The sequence below is a fragment of the Labrus bergylta genome, chromosome 18 (genome assembly GCF_963930695.1).
Source record: "Labrus bergylta chromosome 18, fLabBer1.1, whole genome shotgun sequence".
NCBI classification, from domain to species: domain Eukaryota; kingdom Metazoa; phylum Chordata; class Actinopteri; order Labriformes; family Labridae; genus Labrus; species Labrus bergylta.
Genome location: NC_089212.1, coordinates 15,585,861 through 15,606,315, shown reverse-complemented (window position 1 = coordinate 15,606,315; position 20,455 = coordinate 15,585,861). Strand labels below are relative to the sequence as shown.

Below are 20,455 nucleotides of genomic sequence, written 5' to 3'. Positions count from 1 at the left end.
TGAATCACAAAGAGACCGGGTGCAGCTGGATCACAGACCCCTCTGCTCACTATGCACTTCTAAAAACACTTGCAGATTTTACAGCAACTGTCCGGACACTGTAGCTGAATAGTGATGAGCTGATATGACTCACAGTAGGTTAAAAAAATAAAACAGACCAGTCGATAAGCAGAGGACTAGAGGGTCGGCTGCAGGCGTGACATCATCCCAGCGTCCACTCAGAAAGTTGCCTGTTAGCAGAACGGAGTTGTTGTCTCAGCACTTTCCTTTTTTCCACCGAGTGGAGAGCGTCTGTGTTTATCTTCAGTAATAACACTAGTGGGTTCTCCAGGGACCCCCCAACTCATACTTTTTTTTTTTTTGCTTGTACTGCAGTGACTTAGCTGTATCCTGAGTCAAGACTAGTTCAGTGGAATTGTATTGAAAATTCCCAAAACACTTCAGTGCCCCACACAGCTAAACTACAGGAAGTACAGAGATGAGAAAGGGAAGAACTCAAGGCAGCCTTAAAATGATCATCATCTTTTCTTTCTTTTTACACATGAATTATCAAACGCCCTCTTTGATGAAATGTCTATTGAGATATATGAAGTGGAAAATGTTTTTCTAGCTGAGTAACAGCATTGACAGGTTGCTAGGTTGGAGCCCTGTAATTACAGAGCCATAAGCCATTAGCAGCTGCTTCCCTTGGGGTGGGTTCATCGATGCACTCATTGCTAAAGACAGCGCTGGCTGAATATTAACAAGCTCAAACAGCCGACAGAAAGCCATTAAGCCAGGAGTTATACCAAATGAAAGGACTGGTGACTATTAAAGCTGCAACACGGCTGCACTAATATTGGAACATTTCAGGATTTCATATTAAAATGTTCATGCATTGAAAAGAATGAGGAGTGATGTTTTAAAGGTCTTTGTTCTTGGCAATTTCTTTCCTAACTATCTCTAAAAAGTATTTTCCAAACTAAGGCATGCCCTCTCATTGCTCTGCCTACCTGCTGCAGCCTTTCAAGAAAATAAAGACGTCTTCGTTTTTGTATGCATGTCCAATTTTGCTAATGTTAACTACTCAGCAGACACGTGTGCATTTTGTTTTTTGTTTTTTTCTACAGCCTCTGAATCAATAAAGCATGTTACATTTAAGTGCGGATAAAAGACTTGGGCAATGTGAAAGCTTTAAGTGCAATATTCTTGTGTTGTATGATGGCAACTTTAAATTCAGTGACTGTATATCCTTTGTGACATCCCCTTGATATGAAGCCTGCATCATGAAAGAAATAAAATGTGCAATGACATTGTTCAGTATTGCCATGACAATATGAAGTGTGATAAATAAACTAAATTAAAGAGCACATATGTTTAAAGATAACACCTGTGTTTCAAACATGTTTCTCCTGAATCCAAAATCATTCCACAATTTTTTCCACCACTTAATTAACATCAATGAATTCGATGGTGACTCATAGCTAGATTGAGCTTCATTTGACTGTATCATTATTGTATGAAAGCATTATTATTATACCTCCATCCATTTATGTATTGCAATAAATTTAGACTTCAGCTATGAGTTTATTGCAGATGCTTGTGGTAAGAAGGAAGTTGCAGGTAATTGTGCAGCACTACTTGAAATGTATTCAAATTGTAGCCCTCTGAAAACTGATTTGACAAAGAAATATACAAACACATCATATTAATAGATCTAATCTGTATTCTAATATTGGATCATGAAACATACAATTTCCATTAATAATGAGTGTAACTATTGTCCACTTCCCTGGTCTCTACCAAAAAAACCTCTTTTCCTCTTTTTTTGACATCCAACCTACTATGTTATCTTACTCCCTTTTCTTCTCTCCCTGCAGCCTGTAATGCAGGTCTGGACTTCTTCCCCTCTGTCCCCTTTTCTTAACTAACAGGTACTTCCCCTGGGAGAAGAGAAGCAGGTTAATGACAGAGGAGGAGGATGATGATGAAAGGGGGGAGGGGAGGGATGAGGGGACTGCCTCTGGGTGAGGAGGTGAGCAACAGGTCGAGAGAGAGAGAGGTTCATCCGCGGAAAAAGACATTTCTAGATGACATCTGCCCTACTTTCTTTCACCCATTTCTGTATTAAAGCTTAAGTTCTGAGGCTCGCTGACTTTTCAACAGTGCTGACACTTAAGCAAGTGTGTCTGAATGTGTGTGTGCGTGCGTGCGCGTGTGTCCTGAGGTATAAAACATCCAACAGATCATTAGCCCCGTGTCGTAGGGGTAATGAGAATCATCGGAGAGCTAATGAGCAATAAGTGGGTAAGCATTACAGATGTGACTGGCAGAAAAAGACAGACTAATGAGGATGGGGGTTGATGGGGACAGAGTGAGGGAGACGAGGGGGAGGGGGAGAAAGACGGGGAGAGATAATAGTTAAGAGAGAAGGACAAAAAGAGGAAATCATGGAGGAGAAAAGCAGACAGAGACTGAATAGAAAACACTTCAGTCAGGTCAGGTCAGGGGTTGAGTCTGCACCAAGAGGGCTGAGGGTCACAGGGACAACCAACAACCAGTGTTTCTATGGCAACCAGCCTCATTATGGAATTGCCTTAATCACATCATACCTCGGTAGGAACCACAGCCAATCATGTGCCTGGAGAGTGAAAGGTCATAGAGTTGTGCAGACAGTAACAAGAGTTGATTTCATTACAGAGCTGCAGGGCTTGTTCACGAGTTTGTGTCTGGTCTGTCCGGTGGACGCACATGACCGGCCTGCAGACTCACTAATGGGATGCATTAGTGTACAGGATGGGGCTGTTCATTGAACTTCAATACTTTTTAAGTGCAGATGGATATGTGACTGTATCAAGTATTGTAAGTAAGTATTGAAAATGATTATGCGTTAACGTCTGGTTGGATTAGCTCTTCTCTGATCAGAGATTCCATTTTTTTTTTTTTTGACACCCTGTTTGCATACATGTTTTAGGCATCATGCGCTGCAAAGCCACAGATCAAGTCTGAGGTAGTTGCATTAGTGCATCATCTTTCGGTCTTCTGGTTTCCCGTGTCTATTGTTAGGTCAAATGAAAGCTGAAAACACCCAGATAATGACGATGGAATACCTTTTTCAGGACATTTTAGGGCAAAGTTTTTGACTGCCTGCTTGTGTTTTGACAACACTTTGCGTCATATTGTAGGAGTAGTGTCAAGTAGATTGCAAATATAAAGACATGTCCAACTCCTCTTTGGCTAGGCAATGAGTGCATTATCTAAATGGCAAAATAACTCAAACAGTGTAATGTGGATGCAGCATCTTTCCCCTTGATTGAGCTTCATTTAGGCATTTCATGAATTGCTACAAAATGTCATTTTAACTTCTTTCCCTCAAACAGTCTATATCTGGAGAATTGCAATTTAAATGGTATCGCCAACTAGGGAGAGTCAGCAACTTTAGGAAAACCACTTTTTCTGCTGAGGAGAGACATCTGCTCATGCACAGAGGGAAGGCCTGAACAGACTATCTATGGGAGCAGCAAGAATCCACCAAAGCTGAATTAGCTGTGAGCGTGTTCTCATCGTTTGGCTTTATAGGAGGCAGCACAATAGGTAAAGCTGATTTATATAAGGAGTTTCATGCCCGTGTGTGTAACATTGGCGTGTGCAAACTGCAAAAACCTGCCTCTGTAAGCTCATCTTACTATCTGAATATAGAAAGAAAGTGCAATTAGCTTTAGTTAGATGTAACATTCACACCTCATTTTAAAACCATGCCAAAAAGCCCATGTGTGCACAATTGTCTTAGTTTTTTATTTCTTTTGACGTTTTACAATTTCGCTATCTCTAAGTACAACATTTGGGCTTTAAACATGGCATTCCACTGCAGTATTTTCTGATTCTTTGGGAAGCACAAAATTGTTTTGTCAACACACCAATTCATGATTCTGGATCCTGAAATCCTGAATCCTTCATGTGACTGAGGATTCAGTGGTTGACACTAATGCTTCCTGCAAAGTCATTGAAGGCTTCATTCCGGCCTTTTTTTTTGTTGTGTTTTTATTTCTATTTTTTTTTTTATTATTATATGTACTTTATTGATCCCTGAGGGGAAATTCTGATTTACACTATGTTAATACTCACACATATAGGCCCAAAATAGACTCGTGCACAAACAGGACCTTATGCTTATGCATTAGTGGAGAGATTTCAGAGTGAGGGGGCTGCACACAGGGGACAACATGAGCATTTGTGGGTTCTGTGCCTTGCTTAAGGACACCTCTGCAGTACTTTGGGAGTAAACTGGCACCTCTCTCTAGTAACCAGACCAATGTCCATACTTTGGTCTGCAGTAAGACATGAACCGGCCACCCTCAGTTTCCCGACCTACGCCCCTACTTACCGAAATACTGCCTCCCCATACACTACACTGCACTGAACCATAAGCACGCATCGTCATGTTGAGATGTTGCAGACATTATGCTCCTGCTTCAGGTATTGATTGTTGAGATTTTTATGTTTTCTTTGCTGCAGCTCACTGATTATTCAGCAGAGTGCCAAACTACATTTTTCTACTTGTATTACACTTCCTGTTCAGTTGCAGAGTAACATGAGATCATGCTGCGTCGCCGTCTTACCCCTTTGACTCCCTTCAGGTCTCCTTTCAGCAGGCTGTCCAGCGGAAATGTGATGATGTTGTTCATGTTTTGGAACTGGAGGAGGGTGAGGAGAGAGACAGATAAAGAGTTAAAGGTTACATCAGAGGATTTAAAACAAACCTGACGACACTGAGACATAATCCTTCTACAGTTCTGTGTGTCATTTGGGTGTGTGCGAGAGGAGTCAAACCTAGAAAGGGTGGCACTTAGGAAAAAAAGGAACATGTTTTCTTCTCTTTAAAAACAATAGATGCTGGTGAAAAGTGTCTGGATGAGCAATATAAAGTTATGGATATAAGAAAATATATCTTACTGACACAAAGAGTTAAATACATTCTGCAAGGTCTCTCTTAAATCTAGATGTTTTTTTTTTTTTTTTTTACATTTTTAAGTACATTAATTAAATAAACAAATAAAAAACCATCCACGATAACACAATTATCCCCTCTGTTTGAAAGAGGCCAGCCTGGCTTCGTAATGCTGCACTTCATCCAGGAAGCCCGATAAGGTTTTCAGAGATTACATCTTCACATCCAGCTCATATTTCGTTAATAAAAGGTGTCGAGATAACACTAATACAAAATCTCCAGCTCCTGCTCGGGCAGTGAGTCTACACAGCCATGGACCACACATGATGGTGTCAGATTTTTCCAATAATGCTTTGGCCTGGATTCAAAACCTGAGCGGGATGAGGTTGGATTAGATCCAGCAGATATTTGGTGTTTCAGTGACTCTTTGGCCGTCTCAGTGGAAAACTAGAGCTACCTCCTGAGAGCTTCGAGATCCAGGAGGAGCTTAGAGAACACACACACACACAGACTCGAGGGGATTGCGACAATTAGGGACAGGGTGGAATTCTCACTTTGTCCCAGAAGAGTTTTTACCTCCGACACACAACTACACCCATTAACAGTAGCGTAGTGTAGACTCACCAGGTTTTTGAAGAGTGCAGTGAGCTCCTTGGTGAAGACAGAGAACTTGAGGAAAGCTGAACCCAGATCAGGATCATCTCTGTACACACAGTTCTCTCCAAACTTCTCCAGGGCTTGAGTGTACTGCTCCTCGTTCTCTACATGGGCTGGAAAACACACACACACAAATACACACAGAGGTCATCTTTCACGGGTAGAAGTTATCCACCCAAGTTATTTCACACTCCGATTGTTTCCTCTGTCTCTCAAAAAAAAAAATCAATCTCTGTGTATAAATAATGTATAATAGTCTTCAGTGAAAGCTGGTCAATAATTCTGTGACCTGTCAAGGATTTCCTCGCAGAGTTTGTTTGCTGAGGTAGTAGGTGATGTCCTCCACCAGTTAGGTCGTGTGTACTGTTGTCTACTTTATTCCTCGACATTTCATTTCTGCTGAGCTAATTCAGACAAACATATTTGAAGCCCCTATTTCTTTTAATGTAAGGATAAGTAGGGTGAAAGCAGCCGGTTAATAAATGACCTGGCATTTGCTTCCAGATATACCGAAGCCCTGCGTCTTGTTTTTTTTTTTTAAATATGTCGTCATCAACATGTTTCCTTAAAGTGTTCAAAACTCTGCGGGAACTTTAAGGGAACACGTGATTTTATATAAGTAGAGTCATAGACTGCTGCTGGATAGCTGGCAGCTTTTTTAACAGGGACATAAATATTGATATTGACTTGCTTTGCATTTCTGACCAGTGCTACTAGGTCATTTAACCATTCAGTAAATTAAGAAAAGGTTATAAATCAACTTTAGACTGAATTATTATAAAGGACTCAATGCCTTACAGTCTCTGGTACCAGATTCAGTTTCATAAAAGCTCTTTCTGCATTATATATAAGAATATGTCATAGCTTATGACTGAATCAAACCACATTTAAGAATGTTTTTTGTGTAGTCTCAACTTCTTCTTCTTATGTTTAAGATAAGATTAAATAAGTTAAGATTCACATATTCATCCCCATTTGGGTTCATTCCCTAATAACAACTCAAAAAGGGTGAAAAAGGGTGATTAAGCACTGAATACAAACAACAATAATATTGCAATAAGAAAGTCAATAAATAATACTCATATGATAATAATAAGATGTTGACCTAGTTTAGATGGCTGTAATGAAATCTTGATTAGACACATTTATTTATTTTTTAAATGGTAAGTTGACGATGGACAGGAAAAATAAAAGATAAATCCCCCTGAACTAAATAAACGCAGAGTCAGCAGCGTGGTGGGGAAACCTCAAACAAGCCGTGACCAAAGTCTCCATGCGTGTTTAAAGTCATTCTAATCTACCCCGGCGTTAGGCCTGGATGATTCTTCATAATACATTTCACGCTAGACTAGGCAGCTGAAAACAGCTAACTCCACTGGGATGGAGCACGGGGGACTGTTGCTATGACAACAAATGCTAAGCTACAAGATGAGACAGAGGTGGGGTTTAGGGAGGGAATTGGGGGGGGGGGGGGTTAAAAATATAAAATATGTAGACTAAAAGACACCTTCTTTTAGTCTTCACAAATGACTTCACAAATGACTCAGCTTTTTATCTTCTCACAAACACTCAAAAAACTATGCACACGCGCATACACACACACACACACACACACACACACACAGAGAGAGATAACAGTCAAGGCAGGTTCCCAGATGTGTCCGGTTTATAGATGACGCTTGATAAGCTCATGTCTCAGCTGCACAGATATCCATCATGTTATTAAAAAAGGAAAGCTAAAAGCCTCTGAGTCACTACCTGCTGACCCCCTGACATGAAAAAAGAAAATCTAATTTAAGCCTCCGAATATCAACTGACACAGATGCTGAGCTGGATGATAACAGTCTTCTGAGGCTTAGAGCACAAGTGGTAAAAAAAAAAAAAAAGAGTGTTGCTTAGCCTCTAGAAAGGATAAAAAAAAATGTTGATACACTTGAGCATTAGGAGATTATGTACTGGATCCATTCTTTAAAAAACACTGTATTGATGTTTTATTTCATTTTACATTAGAATATTGGATTTTTTTTTATTATACATGGATATGATGTTTTTTTTATTACAAAGAATAGTGCTGCTATTTAAAAGCACAAAACTCTTTTACAGTGAGTTATATTATACTTTAATCGTGTTTTTAAACTTTGTAATATCTCATCTGTGTTCATGTATTTCATAGTATTATGATGTGAATCCGGATCCTTCATTCTTAGAAATCTGCGGCTAAAGCTTTTAGTGTAGAGAAGCTGCAATAACGATTAAAAAAGTAGCTGCATAGCAAAGCTGCTTTTTAAATTAGACCTAACCCTTTTTTTATATTCGGTGATCAATTGGTTAGATTTATAAAAAGGTGAAAAACTTGAATTACAACTCCACAGACACTAAATCAATGCCATAAACTGAATTAAAGATCCAACATGAACAGTGAAATCAGAGAGAAGCACAGAATCCTCTCAACGTAGGCCGATACTATTCCAGAGATCTGAAAATCATTGCTGTTTCGCTGATTCAATTCCCGCGGAGGTACGGGAAAGACTGATTGGTCTTGATTTTCTATTCAAAATGTACAAAAAAAAAAGTTGCAATTTAAAAATGAATCAAAAATGATCAGTGACTAATATAAGAGCTGATAGCTTGAATGTACTTCCAGGCTGATAAACTGTCCTTAGTATATAAAGCATACATAATTCTGGTGTCATTTCTTTTAGTAAAATAAATTAAATTTGGATGGAAGAGAGATGAGACAAAACAAACACCTGGAAACCTGTGGCTCTATTTTCTGACACTGTGATTTACATTTGCTTACACATTACATATGCCCACTGAGGCAGTGAAAGCAGAGAGCAATGTGTCACACAAAGAGAAACTTCAATCATTTTGTGTCACACACTGACCCTGACTACACACCCTCAGTGTATCGTTTACACATCAGCTCCGGGTGTGGGTGGGTGTGTGTGTGTGTGTGTGTGTGTGTGTGTGTGTGTGTCTCTGTCAGGCTCAGAGAAGACAGGGCGGAGGCCTGCCGTTGTTTTTGAAGTGACACATGTGAGCAGTCTGGAACCCCCCCCAGGCTGCTTAGTGTGTACATGTGTATTTGTTACAACATGACTGAAATACACCACACATGCAGCCTAAAGTACAGAGAACCACAAAGAACTGCATGACACGAACAACCAGTTTATGAGTAATATGGAGAGTGAGACAGAGGACAGAGACAGTCCTCTTTGTAGTTTCCTGTGTCAACAAAAACCTGCTAATTCTGTGATGCCTGAACATGAAGCTGCTGTTCAGGATTCCTCTTTAGATAAACATGGGCTTTGTATCCTTCTAAACTGTAATCTTTAAGTTAAGACCTTCTGAAACTTTTTGTCAGTGTCATTATATGCCTTTTTTTTTTTTAATCATTGTTATTAAGACAGAACATCCTCCATTGTTGCATCTGAATGCTGAAAAACATCTGACTGTGGGGGTTACCATCACAGCGCCCCTGGATGGGGCTTCCAGGGAACCTTAGGGCTGTGCGCGACACAGACGGAGCAAACTGTGAGCCTTAAGAGTTGTTGACCCCAGGAAACAATGAGCTTGAGTTTGCAGGATCTCAGAGGCCATACTGTGGTTAAACACAAATGTAAACAAACACAGATTTACAACACACTCATCAGCTTGTGCATAACCAACTCTGTAACACTCGCTTAGGATTCTCTAACATCACATAGGCTTGTCTTGGAGCTTTTTTCTATCTCACTATTTTACACACACACACACACGTACACACAGATAAATATAGTGATACACACACGCAGGGTTTAATCACCAAATACCAGACCGGCCTCTGCTTCCTCTCGCAGTCTCTCCCACACTCGTTCGCTCACACTCAGCTCCATCGGTCCTGCTCTGCTGACGCGCCGACTCTCACTCACACAATGTGAGGCCGACCCCAGATCATCCCACATCTCTCGATGGACTCAATGATAACACGATCAGACTCCACGGACAGTTTGCAATACATGGCCACTGAGGGGAGGGAGTTCAACTTTTACATGCAGTATACATGACAAAGATCTATAGGATGTGACCGAGCATAACAACTGAAAAAGAGGATCATTTTAAAAGGAATAGTTTCACATTTTCAGAGACGTGCTTTTTCACTTCGCACGGATGAGGTATTTTTTATTATCCGTTTCCAAGTTGGTTACTTATCTGAATTCAGAATCAAACGAATGCCTGAACAAATCTTTTGTTATGCTTCCTCTTGTTCCTTGCTAGATGCGCGTTCAAAATAAAACTAAAAAAACACAAAAGGATATTTTTTTCAACTCAACACACTGGTAACTGACTGAATAGGTCTTAATTGAAATGTTTAACACAGTGTTCATCAAGCACATTTCAATATAGCATTTTGCAGCTCGTTTTGATGATGATTTTTTTTAGCTGAATTATTTTGAATATCACTGTTTTCTACTATTTCAAAAACTTTTCAACATTCTCTGACAAGTCTTTTGTAACTTTGTCCTCCTTTATGTCTTTCTCTCTACCCAGAGTAATTACACCAGAGCCTTTGGGAGGCCCATTTTCTTGTGTGTGTGCATGTGTGCATGTGTGCATGTGTGCGTGTGTGTGTGTGTGTGTGTGTGTGTGTACAGCAGGACCAAAAGGACGCAAAAGACATGACCAGATCAGTTTCCACAGATACAGTATATTCAGCATTCTTCTGATAAAACCCGTGACGAGTGCTGCAATATTCAGCAGCTGCAAGAAGCCCTCCTGTCCACACATAGTGCAGGTATAACAGCTGGAATACAGCATTCACTCGTCTTCCTGAGTAGTTTTTTTTTTTTTTTGTTCAGCAGCTCTGCCCTCACGGATCTGGCTCCATCAGCTCCAGGATCTTTAGGGGGCGTTTGAGATGCTGCTGCTGGTTTATTCATCAAAACACACAAGCTGACAACCTGTCAGGTGCCTGCAGCAGCACAGGGGCTGCGTCGCTCTCTGCAGTTTTCCCTCATTCTCGGTTTTTCTTTACTCTCTGCGAAGAGCTCACAGTGCTTGCTCAGCTTCTTTGTCTCTCCATATCTTATTTAACCTTGAAAAGTTGTTTATTTTTTTTTCTGACTTTTGTTTACCAAAACTCCATCGGCCCCCACCTGAACCTCATCATTACTTTTCCTATTGTCATAGCCTAAAATATCTTTGTACAGCTAGTCTTACCAGGCGAATACTCCTGAGGTGTTTTGTGTGTCTCATTATTCGGGCGTTATCCCAGAATCCTCTCTACAGAACATTAATAAAACACTTTTTCACCTTCTGCTTTAGTTCCTGTAACACAACTGCTTTCTTAAATGTCAGCATGTATTGTTACCTGATATGATACTTGATTTTAGTCACTTGATAGGCTTATATTTGCAGAGATTATCGGTCGGGCTCTATTAAAAATAGTTATCTGAGATGCTGAAATCGATTTTTTTAAATCATTTCGTAAAAACAAAATTAGATATTATCACCCTACCAGAACTTTGTATTTGCACATCCAGCAGATACGGCACAACTCAAGATGTTTCTTGAAGTCATTTTCTTGTCATATTATAAATTAATGCTCAATATTATCTCTTAATCTGGCCTTGTTTGATGTTGAAACACTGTACAGCAGAAGAATACAAGATTCAGCTTCCTCTGGTTCTTCAGGAAGAAGGATCTCCTTCATTATAAAAGGCTTATTTTTGGCTTTTGTAGCTTCTACAATAAAAAATAGAATTACTAATCGGTATTACTAGTAAAGGGTTTTTCACCAATGCACATGTCTCTGGCTGATGTTCTAGAGATACTGGATCATGCTGATGCACACAGAGACCAGAGTGCTTCACGGAGTCTTGTTGGTTGCATGTGTGCAAAGCAGATCAGCGTCTGAAGAATCATGGAGGTCAAGGTGACCGGAGTTAAAACTGAAGAACTGTCAACAACAAACATTCCCAGCAGCATTTTTCACAGACAAAACACTGTTTCTGTTGTAAACACAGACAGGAATCAGAACAAGCTTCACGCTTCTGGAGGGAAAAACAGAGGTTGGTTTGCTTTCTCCAAATTTTTCAAACAGTAGATAATCCAGCTCTCAAACCCTGCTGCGCTAACCACAAAGATTCAAAGGAAGGTAATTCATCAACAACAGCTGTATTCACTTTTGGCTGCTGAGCGTTGTTGGGAGAATAATCTTCTAGAAGTACACCTGAACACACCAATACAAAATAAAGACTCCGGCAGAAACAAAAAGCTTACATGTATATGTGTTATACACGTCGTACATGCATGTTTAACAGGGAGGTGAAGTGTGAAGATTAGCGTTTCCATGCCTCAGCACCCACATACAAACACAGCTAGCACCCCTCCCCAGCTGTTCCTCTGGGGGTCTGCATCAGACAGCTGTCCCTCTGGTCTGAACAGAGGCCGCACTGTTCTGAAAAAAAAAAAGACCCGCTCAGCACATTGTTCAGAGGTCTCTCTCTCTGTCTGTATCTCTCTCTCTCTCTCTCTCTCTCTCGCTCTCTCTCTCTCAGCGGGGTCCTGTCAGGCAGGCCAAACAAAAGACACTGGAAACACCCAACACTGGCACACAGCTTCAATGAGCATGGTAGTATCAAACACACACAGAGCGAGAAAAAAAAAAAAAAAAATCCCTGCTCCCGCCCCACAGGAAGTGGAATACAATGAATATCTCAATTTCCAATCTATTGTGTATTATGAATTAAAACAATTCTCCTCTGAATAAATGTTCGCCTTATTTGCATGCCAACCTGCAGCGAAACATCGAACTCTTTGTTTTTAAAACACCAAAGAGAGAGAGAAGTAAATTCAAAAAACGAAAGATTCATGATTTTTTTCTTTAATTGAACTTGGGGTGCCAGATAGCCTAGTGGTTATGTCACATGCCCCTCTTAGCGAGTGGCCTTGGTTCAAATCCAAATCAACTACTGACTGATCAACTGATTGATAGATGGATCTTTATTGTTACACAGTAGTATGATATTTGTCTTGCACCACAGTGGCTCCATTTGCGACATACAAATTAACGACAAGATACAAAGATAACTTCAATGTATTTGAGGTTGATCTCCACATTAAATATAAGGATTGACTGGTGCAAAAAAGAGTGCTTTAGTCTGACCATATTCTACGCAGAACCCTTTATCTCAGGTTGGATGGTTATGGTTTGTTGTATAAATATTTATTTTTTCACTGTTCAGAGTGTGGTTAGGGTAGATATAGACAGATAGACACATAGATGAATAGACAGACTGTGTTACAGAAGGGGGTCATCAGAGCAGAACAACCGTCAGAGAAATAAATGCACATTAAACAAACCCTTACAACAGAAGAAGAAAATGTAGATCCAGAAAATTCTCATCAATAAATTTAGCGTATTTTAAGTTTCAAGGCTAAATGGAAAATGGTTTGAAGAGGACATGAAAGTCCCGAGATCAAGGACAGGCTGAGGACTCACCCAGACCAGACGTGTAGATGGCCTTCACAGACTTCTTCATCTTGTACAGAACGCTGCGGTCCACATCTAGAGCCTGCGCACAAACACACACACACACACACAAAGAGGAAGATGTTGAGAAAGCGCATCACATCTTTAACAAGACTTGTGTTTATTGCTCAGATGTTTGTTTATTGCTCAGATGTTTGTGGGGATGGAAAGATACCATTTAGCCTTTATGAGGTTTGTGTTATTACGTAGAGTACAAACAACATTTAAAAGGACACGACTCCCTAAGCTGGTAAGATGAATATAAACAAGGTACATCAATATATGAAGGCCATATCCAAATTAAGTCAATTCATAGGTCAGTCTTATAGCCTAATAATTGAAAAGGAATTTCCATTTCCTTCGGTCTTTATATTTCATTTCACCTTAATTTAACCAGGAAAGAAACACGTTGGGATCAAAAATCTCTTTTTCAAAAGTGTACTGGCCAAGACACGCAGCAGCACAATTAACAGAGTTTCACACAACGAGCAGCCAAACATAAAAACACAAAAATACATTATTAGCCATTAAAAGACACAGATCACAAATTTTATCAGCAAATGTTCCTCAAAAGATCTTCCACAGACACATCAAGGAGAACATCTACAGCCAGATGTGTCTGCATCCAAGACATTTAACATCCTCTTAAAAAACAAGGTCCTGGGATCGAAGATTAGAAGTCCCTGTTCTCTTCAGATGACCGATGAAGGTCAGAAGGTATAAAGGAAGTAGATCTAGACTTGTAGAGAAGAATACGCCGGTGTTTAAGTCAAGGACGTCCATCCAACACGTGCATACAACAAAGAAAGATGAGTGAGGAATTTTAAATGACAGATAAACCTCACTAATATTTGGTCAATATCCACTCTTGTTAAGAGGGGAGGGTTTTGTGAATGACACGTTTATCGCCTACATTATATAGAGAGCCTGACTGTGACTGATATAGATTTCATAAGTGGGAAAAAGGCTTTATATGTTCCATAAATTAAAAAAAATCAATCTACTGTGCATATCCAATATTTCCATATTGTAGTGTATACAGGACCTACACCATGCAGCAGTCACAGGCCATAAATGTCACCAGCCCCTCCCACTCTCTCTAGGTTCATTCTCCAGATAGAGAAAATACTAGGGGTCTGAAAGGAGAAACTCCGTGTGCCCTGTGTGTGTGTGTGTGTGTGTGTGTGTGTGTGTGTGTGTGTGTGTGTGTGTGTGTGTGTGTGTGTGTGTGTGTGTGTGTGTGTGTGTGCCATTTCCTCTTCTGGCTGTAATGAATTATTCAAACTAAAGCTAACAATAGAACTTTACTCCCTTGTCAGTTAATGTGTTTGTGAGTGTGTGTATTTATCAGTATAATACCGTGTAGGACAAGAGCAGTGAGCATCTGAGGTCTCTTACTTAACGGACAATCTCCCTGAGGAGGGTTTACATGAGCACACAAAGCTCACACAAACTTACACATGAGCCCATGAGTTTCACAGAATAAACAGTGAAAATTCCAGCAGAGACAATGCCTCACTGTAGCAGTGATGAGTTAGTGGGTTCTCTCGGGATGAGGGGGATTTTGGGGATTTTGGGGAAATTAGTTTTTAGGTGCTTTATTAAGTATGTCCACCCGACCGGGCCAGAGCCGGCGCCGCTTTTTCCTGCACTGCCCCCCCCCCCCGTCTGACTGACACATATCAGGTCCTCTGAAAACAAAACACACAATGGCTCCCATTCAGCTGTAACACACACACACACACACACACACACACACACACACACACACACACACACACACACACACACACACACACACACACACACACACACACACACACACACACACACACACACACACACACACACACACACACACACACACACACACACACACACCTTTTCAAAAACCCTGAGATGTGAGGACAAAATGTATTAAAACCATAAATCAGTGTTGTGTTAATATCCAAGTTATGAGCACATCGATGTTGCATAATGCAAGAACCGCTCAGTATTTTGTTCCTTTATGTGTATATGTTTGAAATATGACCCTGATGAAAACTAGGAGACAGAACGACTGAAGTGACTATGAAAAGAAATGACAGATGAATTAAGTGTTGTTGCAGTTGGACGGGGAGAACAAAAGAATAATCAAGAAAACTGATGCTGTGCATTTTCATTTCTCTTACAGTGCTGGGTCATACAGTTGCTCACTTTAAGTCTACTTACAAAGCGTAACCCGTCAGCCTGTTCGCATATACAGTTTCACTTTACTGATAGACACAGAGCTGTCATTTACATATTTTCATTGGAAAGGTCAAGTTGATAATGTTTCAAACACAAACGACTTTAGGGAAATTGTAAGGACACCATGCATCAACAAGGTTCTCTATTGTGTGTTGATGTGGATTGATTGCGCTCCTTTGACATTATTTTATTTTGCAAGTATCGAGCTTCCTGAAAAAGCTGGTATTGCTACATCCCATAGCAATGAACACACACTTAATGACTGAGTGCATTGTTATAGCAGTCATCTGTTAAATGCAGTTATGGATCAAATGTGCAAGTATTTGTTTTCTCAGCAGTTTTATTGAGTTTTGACATGTTGGTTAATAAAGAAACTAATAATTTTATAACTCATAAACAGATACATTTTTTGTGAATGTTCGGGGCAAAATCTGGGCTTTTTTCAAAGTCAAGTAAAAAAAAAAAAAAACTAGGAGAGAAATAGACCTTCAGACATTGCATCAATTTCAATCGCCAATTGCTGTGATTTGAACCAACAGGGGAACAGTGTTCTGTTAAGAGAGCTGTGCGCTGTGAACCTGGTTGATCTACAAGCTGCATCAAATCATTAAAAAAAAAAAAAAAGTGAAAGCCTTACTCACACAAAGCCTTTAAAATTTAGGCTGAAAGTCTTATAATGGATCATGAAGGTAATCATAAACTAAATAACACAAACATAAAGCAGACAGAACGACTAGGAGTAAGTGGGACTCGTCAAGTAAAGTAAAGTATTTTAAAAATAAAATATGATGGGGGGGGCGTGCAGTAAAAAAAGCCGACCAGAAGCTACTTGTTCCTCTGAGTAAAAGCAGGCCTTACAGCACTGCGGTTGAAGCTCCTTCAACTCCTGTTAAATGACTCATCAGTCACATATGCTGTCATCCCTTCAGCTCCGTCTGGCTCAGGGACCCCCTGACCGTAGCTGAGACCCAACACAGCTACACATGTCTGCATAATGTTGGAAAGGTACTTAAAAACAGACACAGATACTAAGGGCGCACTCACACTAGGCAAAGTTGTCCCGTACTGTTTTAAAGCATGGTTTTCTCCCCTCCCCATTCCCCCGCTGGCATGCACTCACACTGCTCCAGGGCAAACCAGGCCTGAGCACAGTTGCCTCTTTTCCATAAGGCAACACCTCGTAACACTAGATAGTCACATATTTTCTCAAAGCCCTCAAAGTTCTTGTGGGTTTTATCCACCTGACTCTGAATTCCACCCAAATTTCAAATAAACATTCGACCTCTGCATCGGACCAACGTGAACCCTTTGCTGCTATTATTTAAAATGACTGACGAGAGGAACGCTCAAATAGATAAAGGTTTAAGGTTGCTTCATGTCCACCTTGCTTACTTGTGCATGAGCAAGTGTACTGTGCCAAGCAAACCTCTTCCAACTGTGCCAGGGCGAAGGAAGTGTACCTTGCTTGAAAAAAGTACAGAGCACTCACGCTAGGTCAAACAAACTGGACTTTGGGGGTCAAAAAGTGTTAGAGCACAGTATGAATTTCCTATATTGAGTGCGCCCTTAGAGTGAGATAAATACAGCAGCAGATATAACTATCTCTGTCTACACCTATGAACAAATCGAACCACACAAAGATACAACATGAGAGGACCAGGCTGTTTTCTTAGCACGTTACATCTTTTCCCATTCAAAGCTTTGAGAGCACTGGAAGAATTTCTGCTGGTTTCCAAACTTCTGTTTAGGGAAAATAAAATAAAAAACATCCAGCTTGAGATGGAAGATACTGTTGCAGTGCTGGAGGAAACAATTTTAAAACTAGATAAGAAAAGACATGAATTATTAATTGATCCAGATGCTGGTAATGTGTTTGGTTTGGTGGATGTGAGGTCAAGTAAGGGTGAGCTCATAAGCTGAGAGCCTGTCAAAGTGTTTAACAGCTGAGTTTTGCACACAATTAGTCTAATGTGCCATGGTTGAGCTGTTTGAGTGTAAAATGTATTTTTTAAATCAGGTGGCATATTTTTTTGCATTAAAACAGATAACAACTAAATAACAAGTTACTAAAGTAAAAATATAGAAATGCCATGCTCTCACAAACTCTGCTGGCCTCCCTCTCTGCAGCATGAAAGATTTTGCGGAAGAAAACAAGCCAAATGGACAAAGAGATTTATAGCAATCTGTTGAGTTTGTGGCTAAAGCTTTTAATGCATACGCTGCATGAACACAGTCAGATGGCAGCTACGTGTTCTGCTCTCTAATGAAACTGCTCTGATATATCTTAGTTATTTTTAAACTGCTAACACCCATAGCATGCTGCAACTGAGAAACGGTTCTTAATTGGTTGTTTAGAAACGTGGTTATGACCTTGGTTTCTGTCTAATCTTATATAAGATCACAAGAAGCCTTGTGACACAAAGCGTTGATTTTCCCAATTAGGTTTTGCAAATCATAATAAATTCAGTTTTTCAGGCAAAGCTTCAAAGTATAAGTGTATTTAACTTTGATTTATGCGGGAGTCTTGTGTTACAAGGGAAGAGCATGTCATAATGTTATTGCTGTATTACCACACTAAATGGCACATTATGTTTTGAAGCTTCAAATGTGATAACCAGTCCACATACTGACTGCAAAATGGTATGAAGTATGTGGTCGTAACACTTGGAAAATGACTAAATTAGGCACACTCAAAAAGAGAAAGAATGCACTTATCATGCTGTACACCATTGTCCCAAAATACAATGCAAAAAGGGAAATAGAGGCACTACTAACAGTAGCATTGTGTGACCTCTGGAGGAACTTTCACAAAAAATATACGTTTTGCTTTAGTATTGTATGATTTGCCATGGCTTGACAAACTTTTATCACTGTAACTACTAGAGCAACCAATATATCTGCTGGCTGATATTGGCTAATCAGTATTGTCATGTATGTGTTACAATACGCATTGATATGAGACTTTTTTTTACGCAACATATTATGCAGAAAATAACGCTTGGGGGGGGGGGGGGGATTTTAAAATGGTGTTGTTTACATCATGCAGTTTACTCAGCTGATTGCATTCTGACTCCAAAATATGCAGCCCGCTCAGCACTGTGTGAAGCATACATGACACAGAATCCCAGCTGAGGAGATGGTGTTTGCATTAGAATAGTTGAGGATGTAAAACCGTGATTAAATATTCTTCAAGTACCTTTTCATTTTTTTTTTTCAGTGCAAAACCAGCACTGAAAAGGTCTGCAGTCTACATCCTATATTGGTCAGGTTTCATAACCATCTTCATCATTCCTGTGAGTATCAGATGTTATTTTAAAATAAACAAAAAGACCCTTGTGCCCTAATGAAAAGGATAAGCACATAGTGTGAAACACCCCCCCCCCCCCCTCCACACACACACACACACACACACATGCATTCATCCCCTGCGTTTTTTTCCACCTACTGATAAGGTACATACCCCAGCCTAAGACACTTAGTCGCCAAAGCAAACAGCATTGCCACCTTCAACAGACCCAAGCTCCAGGCAGTGACAATGCCGTTTCTATCTATGGCCTCTAATGACCCCGTAACCCAACATGAGACTAGATGGACGGCGAGAGCCCACACATCACCGGGGTTATCAAGTAGGCACCTCCCTTCACCCATGTTTTCGTCAAGTTAGGCCCAGGACACACCACGTGAAGGCTCTGGCTGAGGCGCCAGAGTTATGGCTATCTACACTTTGTTATAGTCACTATCACACTCTTGGAAAGATCTAAAACCCCTGGCTGACTTCCACATAGCGTCAGAAATAAGTCCCTGACCAGCCACAAGCCTTATACACACTCACTGACGTAGACATCAAAGCTCAAAACCACTATACACTCAATGACATAGACATCACAGCTCCAAATAACCCAATGTCCTCCTCCCTCTCATACACAAACACACACAGACACACCAACCAATCAGGCAGTATCACGCTCCAGCAGACCCTTTCAATATGCAGAGAAAGGTCTGGCCAGGAAAGGGAGCAAGACAAGTGGGGAACAGACAGGCGGGGTGATAACCAATCCCAGCTGAGCACAACAAAAACACCGCTCTAAATCATTCACACACACACAGTCTCTCTCTCTCTCACACACACACACACACACACTTTCACACTTTTCTCAGAGAGAAGTCACTCCGTTCGTCCCTGAAGAGCTCATCTGAGTACCAAGGCCAGGCTGAACTACATAATGTGTGAGCCTTCTTGTCTGTAGACAATGCCGCTCTTAAAATTGAAAAACTTTTAACCTGAAACCTCTTCACAGCGATAGGGTTGGGTTGGGTTGGGTTGGGGGGGGGGGGGAGAGTCCTCTGTTTATTGAGCACAGGATCAGAGCTGAACCAATCACACAATAGCCTGGTAAGCCACTGAGCCTGGTGCTGCAACACAAGCACACTTTATAAGACATTACTGCAATGTCAGCATTTTCCTCCTCTGATATCAGATAACCCTTTGACTGACTCTGACTGGAGGAGGAAGCCCACCTAAAGAAATGAGTTAATCCTCTTTTTAATGCATGACATCATCATTACAGTCATCGTGATTACAATCGGGCACCATCTGCTGCCAGCCGATCTATAGAGGCTTTAACAAACACGGCAAGGTCATTGAGGTTGTTGCTATGATCATATATCAACTTTTGGTTGTGCATTTCCTGAATGGTAGAGTAACGTGTAATAGGTTACTGATGCTCTGTGAGGAGAGAAATAGATAGTGACAGATAAGGTCACTAAAGGACAGGGCATATAAAGAGGGTACTGTAATCGAAGCTCCTGTTAGGAACTTAGCTTTGTGTTGACAAAGTTGCACCTGATGTATGTTAACAAAAAATCTCATCATGCTTTAACAGTTAATAAGTTAGTTTTTGGCTTTTTAGATCATAAAGAGGCATAACTATGAATTTCTTTCTGTTTCATAACTAGTTAAAAACTCCACACAGGAGCTTTAATGCTGAGAGTCTATATAGAGACAACAATGAGAGTCTACTGCATCTTTTAAAAAGTCCAGTTTAATAAAACGATAGAGATTTCTCTACCCCAGGCTTCATAACCACATCCTGTTGGTGTAGCAGTTATACCACAACCACCTTTGG

The 20,455-nt window shown here is 40.4% G+C and overlaps 1 protein-coding gene across 2 annotated transcripts in view; it reads right to left on the bottom strand.

The window, feature by feature from the left end:
• Positions 1–20,455, bottom strand: part of asap2a (ArfGAP with SH3 domain, ankyrin repeat and PH domain 2a) — a 57,073-nt gene that overhangs the window by 23,933 nt on the left and 12,685 nt on the right. For both annotated transcript variants that reach the window (XM_065966104.1, XM_065966105.1), the window contains exons 2-4: positions 13,071–13,143; positions 5,552–5,697; positions 4,599–4,673 (exon numbers count right to left, since the gene is read on the bottom strand). In XM_065966104.1, the coding sequence (XP_065822176.1) occupies positions 4,599–4,673; positions 5,552–5,697; positions 13,071–13,143 (294 nt within the window). The remainder of the gene's footprint in view (positions 1–4,598; positions 4,674–5,551; positions 5,698–13,070; positions 13,144–20,455) is intronic.